Source organism: Berghia stephanieae, chromosome 1, assembly GCF_034508935.2.
Source record: "Berghia stephanieae isolate SIO BIC M18660-M18661 chromosome 1, UCSD_Bste_1.3, whole genome shotgun sequence".
NCBI classification, from domain to species: Eukaryota; Metazoa; Mollusca; class Gastropoda; order Nudibranchia; family Aeolidiidae; genus Berghia; species Berghia stephanieae.
Window position 1 is genome coordinate 38,337,939 of NC_088360.1, and position 5,040 is coordinate 38,342,978.

The window sequence follows — 5,040 nt, forward strand, 5'->3', positions numbered from 1 at the left end:
CTTTCAAGCAATTTCTTACTGTAAGAGCCCTCTTTCAATATCCGCCTACACCTACAATTATCAAGGTATCCATTAATACCTGAGTAAAATGAAGTAATAATGTGTAAGGTTCTTTACTCTAGCACACAAAGCCGGAGCCAGACTTTTGGTTATTGATCAGTGTCACTAATTTGGTTACTGGCCACGATTAAAGTCACTTGATGGTTTTACAATAGTACACACACTACAGTCTTATCAATTTGCCATGGATGCCACAGTCATGTCCATCAGACTAACTTAATATGTTTATAAAATCAAAATCAAAGAAATGTCACCCAATTTTAATCTTTATCCGGCGGGTTTTCACTTAACTAAAAAATAAATAATGAGCTGTTATATGAGCATGATCCACTAAATATGCTCATATTGCTATTCAATAGGTCCCAAGCCAGGAGATACACTGAACATACTGCAGGATGAGTCATGTCGTTAAAAGAGCTCTATCTCAATTTCTCTTTTCTGACAGATTCAAAAGCTGGTACTTGATTTACACCTGAGTGTGGTGAGACAATGTTATAAAGAACCTATTATCCATGCTTAACTTGGAGCCGCATGGACCTCGGATCTACAGGTCACAATACGAATACCACACAACTAGACCATAAAGTTGTACGTAATTTACTTTGAATTCTTTCACAATAAGATCAGTAACCGCATCGTTGAAGCTTAAGTCGTTCAAATACGACTCGCATCGCGGCCATTGCTCTCTGAGTGAAAACAGGAAAAGTGAAAGAATTGGAATGTCGTAAGTGGCTGACGTCGTGGTAAAGTCGTTATGTCTATGCAAGTCAAAAAATATTTAGACGTCTACACCAATTTCCAATAATATAAAACCTTTTCACTGTCTTTGTTTCATGTCATGTATTGTTTTGAGGTGCAACTTTTAATAAAATTAAGAAGAAAAAAAAAAAGCAAAATATCCTCCATAGTCTTGAAATTGCTTACAATATTTTGACAGAAGCAATTTTTTAAAAAAAGAAAGAAAAAGATTAAAGACCATATAATTTTGCAAAATAATATCGAACGCAGCAATGTAACAAAACATCATTTTATAAATTTGATAAATGATATCGAAGCGCAGGGGCAACTAAGCGTAGCCTTCCTTGCATAATATAGCCTGATACTACCCCCCAAAAAATGTCACAATAACTGGCTACGACCATCAAAATAAAGTTAGCAGTGAGATAATATATTCCATAGCACAACCCATGGTGTCATTTATTTATTGTTATTTGAGCACTTCTGACGACAACTAATTTTTTACTTTTTTCATTGTGATCATTGCTTTGAATTTTGGCGTAATTCTTGGGGAAATGCATGTCTATGACTAATTAACGAAAGCTATTTGGATTTGGATGATATAAGATTTCTCACTCTGGGTCTGAGAGCAGTCTTCGTTAACTCATAAGCTGGCACTTCCTTAAAAATTAAGTCACAATACGTAGCGACGATCACCAAAAGAAAGTGAAACACGAGTGGTCGTTAGTAGGTAGTGATCAATGATCCTGTTTGTTGAACTATTAAATGTATCTCAAAATGTACTTTCTTTTGGTGATGGTAGCCTTGTTCTCTGGTTTGATTTGTTTTTGTTTATTTTATTTTGTTGTTGTTGTTTTGTTGGGTTTTTTTTGGGGGGGGGGGGGTTGGGGTTTTTTTTGGGGGGGGGGGGGGGGGGTTGGTCTCTGACAAGACAACAATGTAAAAGCTATGGACTAAATCACCTAGAAAAGGGTCTGATACTTACTGTTGTAAAGGGCATTCTCGTTGTTCTGTAACCATCTTGAATATGGATTATCTGGGTCATAGTAACTCGGGTGTAACCGGCTTATATCTGTCTCGGGGTGTCCGAGGGGACCCTGGGCGTGAAGGTGACGAAGATCTGGGGTTACCTGCTCTGGAGAACCCATAGATCTAGGATGAGGATATCCTTGTGTGGGTGACATATTTCTTGGGGGTAGTGAGGACGGTGGGGGAGCCACAATCGCGGTGGCTGCTGCAGTTGCTTTGGATTCTGGCAAGTCTAATAAGTCTTTTACGGAGAAACGATGACCACGTACGCTGTTCATCTCATAGTGATGGGTGTTCATGCTAGGAGTTGTCGCCGAGGTGAAGCTGATGGAGGTGATGATATAGCCTTATGGGCTAATTCTTCCCCTGATCTTTATTTTGCACTTGGATAGTGATTTTGAATTGCTATTTAAAAGCATTAAAAGAGGAAAATCTTTACACTATCTTGCAATCACCCCAACTTGCTTAGCACATTGGTTAAAACAATACAGTGTTGAAAAGGAACAACACAGTTTGTTTCAATTATAACATTATTTAAGTAAAATCCAAAGCAGATGTCTTTCTTCGTTGTGACTGGTTGAATCTCACTCACTCTGTGAAAATAAAATAAATGCCATATATAAATAAATAAAGTGATATTGTAATTGTAAATTAATTTTTCAATCGTCATTTATAAAAAAAAAAGCAGTGGCTGTGTAGTAGCTGAGTGCTAGTGCATCCCCCCCCCCTCCTACCCTTCTCTCCTCTTTCAGCCAGGCGATGGGTGTCGGATCAGTTGGATCCCTTGTTTGATTCCATGAAACTGTGATATTTTTATTCCCTGTTTTCATCGGGCACTTTTCTATTCCTTTTATGTATCCTTATTATCTGTATAAGTACCTGCTCCACATTTTATTTCTGTCTATGAAGTAGCTGTATCCAATTCGGACCTAGAGGAAAGCATTTTACGATAGATCAATGTTGTATGTAGCGAGATGCTTGAATGGATAAGGCATTACACTTCCACTTCCCTATGACTCAAATTCCCTCATTTGAGCATCACGTCATCGAACTCGTTGAGACATTTTCATTTCATTTATCATTCAAGGTTTTCAATTTTTGAAAAGTAAATCAAAGAGCTCGTATAATATCCGATAAACGTTTAAATATAAGTTATATATCAAGATGAGATAAGGAATTATAAAGATTGTATCCGCACCAAATTTTCTTATATCCTCTTTCCAATTTCGTAATAATTCTGTGCTCAATAGAATAAAGGCTTTACTCATTTCTAGTATTTCTCTTATTTATGCTTTCACTACAAACTTTCAGGCCTTTACAATACGTTTATAGAGATTTATCCTGTCTTTTTCTTTTTTTTTTTCTTTCTTCTTTTTAATGTATATATCTTATTCAATAATTTTAATGATTTCAATAGGTGTCGCCATCCTAAAGTCGGTCTATGTCAGGACGGTCAATATGTGATAAAGGCTTTAGTGTCTTCTAACATCAGATCTGTGACCCAAAACGAGTCAATTGACCCAATGATCTATGGAAAGTCTCTGATATTTATTGTATTAAACTCGTGCAATGCTAAGTCATGGAGAGTAAATATCTTTAAAAAGTGATTGTTGGCTTTAAAACAGCAAACAGTGAAAACTTGAGCTCAAATTCAACAACAACAACAACAACAACAACAACAACAACAACAACAACAACAACAACAAACCATAACCGATTTAGAACGAAAACTCTCTTTATCAATTCGATCCTGATATCAATATTATAGTACTGTTGAGTGGAGATATTGAAGGGAAAAGGCTGTAGGTACTTATTCAATGATCTCCTTTCTTAGCGTCTTTTTTTCATCCTCTATTTATATACTATTTGTACATGTCCTCACCCCACTTCTAGTAAAACTCTATATGACACTTTCTCATTATCTGTGGGGAAACGTTATCATTGTTTTGTTAGAATGGGCAGAAATAATTTCTTTGTATTATCAACAATTTTCAGGACATAGTGTTTTGATAACTTCTTTAATATTTACCATACAGCAGACAACAATGGTGCTCTATTTATGGCATCGGACTACCGTCGGGATTTCATTAGATTAGAATAAATGGTACCATTTTGCCAAATATTTCAAATCCATATTGCACGATGATAGAGAACTTTTAGTTTGACCGATGATATTTACTTTTATCTATAAATTAAAGGAGAAAAAATACTAATTTATAAAGCCATAAGAAAAGGCAAAATTCTACGGCCACAGGAGCATTTTGAGATTTGCTAAATTCAAACTATAACAGCCATTGATATTGACAAAAAGGATTAGGGCAATGAAATTTAATTCCTCGTGTTAAGTAAATAAAAATAGAAATATATAAATCTGGATGATAAATCATAAAAATGAGCAAACATTCTAATCTTATTAACTGCCCCTTCTATTTCCATTATCAATCAGTGAAGGAAATATATATGTTGACAATAGACGTCAAATTAATGTATTATAAGATTTCCAATGCACTGACATTTCTTCCAACCCTGAAAATCCATATAAATACTTACTATAACATGGTGATAATAATTAATCCATCTTGGAATTATAAAAGTGGGATGAGTTTTGTCAAACGAAAAGTACCAGCAAAGCTGTATCCAATGAGATTTTGAGAACCTTCTTAAAATGGAACTTGACAACTTCGACACCTCAAAAACACGAAATACTATCTAGCACATGCTATTTCGATAATGTCATTATATTTATATGTAAGTTAAAAGCAGACGCACTATTTAAGTTGAGCAGTTTGTTATGACTGGTGTGTAATACATTCTACAGTACACGACATATGAATGGGATGACGCTCAGACTTTTTATCGCTGCTGCTTCTACTTAGCACCGACTTCTGAAATCTCTTAGCCGTCTGCTGTCAAATGTCTTTCCACACCAATATTTAATCATTGATCTTTTACCCCCTCCTACCCACCACCCCATTCTCACCCTTCAATTATAGTCTTCCTCTTCTCCTCTCTTTCTAAAACTTCCCCACCCATTAACAAAGGAGAGGCAAACAGGCTTTCGTGCAACTTTTCAACCGTTTATTTTTAACATTTTTCTCGTATAGCCAGTAAAACCGCAAACAGAAACCAGAGACGAAAGGCGGGGTATCGTGAATTCAGAAAACAGGGTAAATTGTGAAAAGCTTAAAAGAAATGGCGGCAGTAGAGATTCGC

The 5,040-nt window shown here is 35.8% G+C and overlaps 1 protein-coding gene across 1 annotated transcript in view; it reads right to left on the reverse strand.

Moving 5' to 3' along the window:
• Positions 1 to 4,650, reverse strand: part of LOC144973945 (uncharacterized) — a 16,857-nt gene extending 12,207 nt beyond the window's left edge. The window contains exons 1-2 of the mRNA XM_078916836.1: positions 4,378 to 4,650; positions 1,784 to 2,420 (exon numbers count right to left, since the gene is read on the reverse strand). Coding sequence (XP_078772962.1) covers positions 1,784 to 2,126 — 343 coding nt within the window. The 5' untranslated portion in view covers positions 2,127 to 2,420; positions 4,378 to 4,650. The remainder of the gene's footprint in view (positions 1 to 1,783; positions 2,421 to 4,377) is intronic.
• Positions 4,651 to 5,040: the final 390 nt, after the last annotated feature.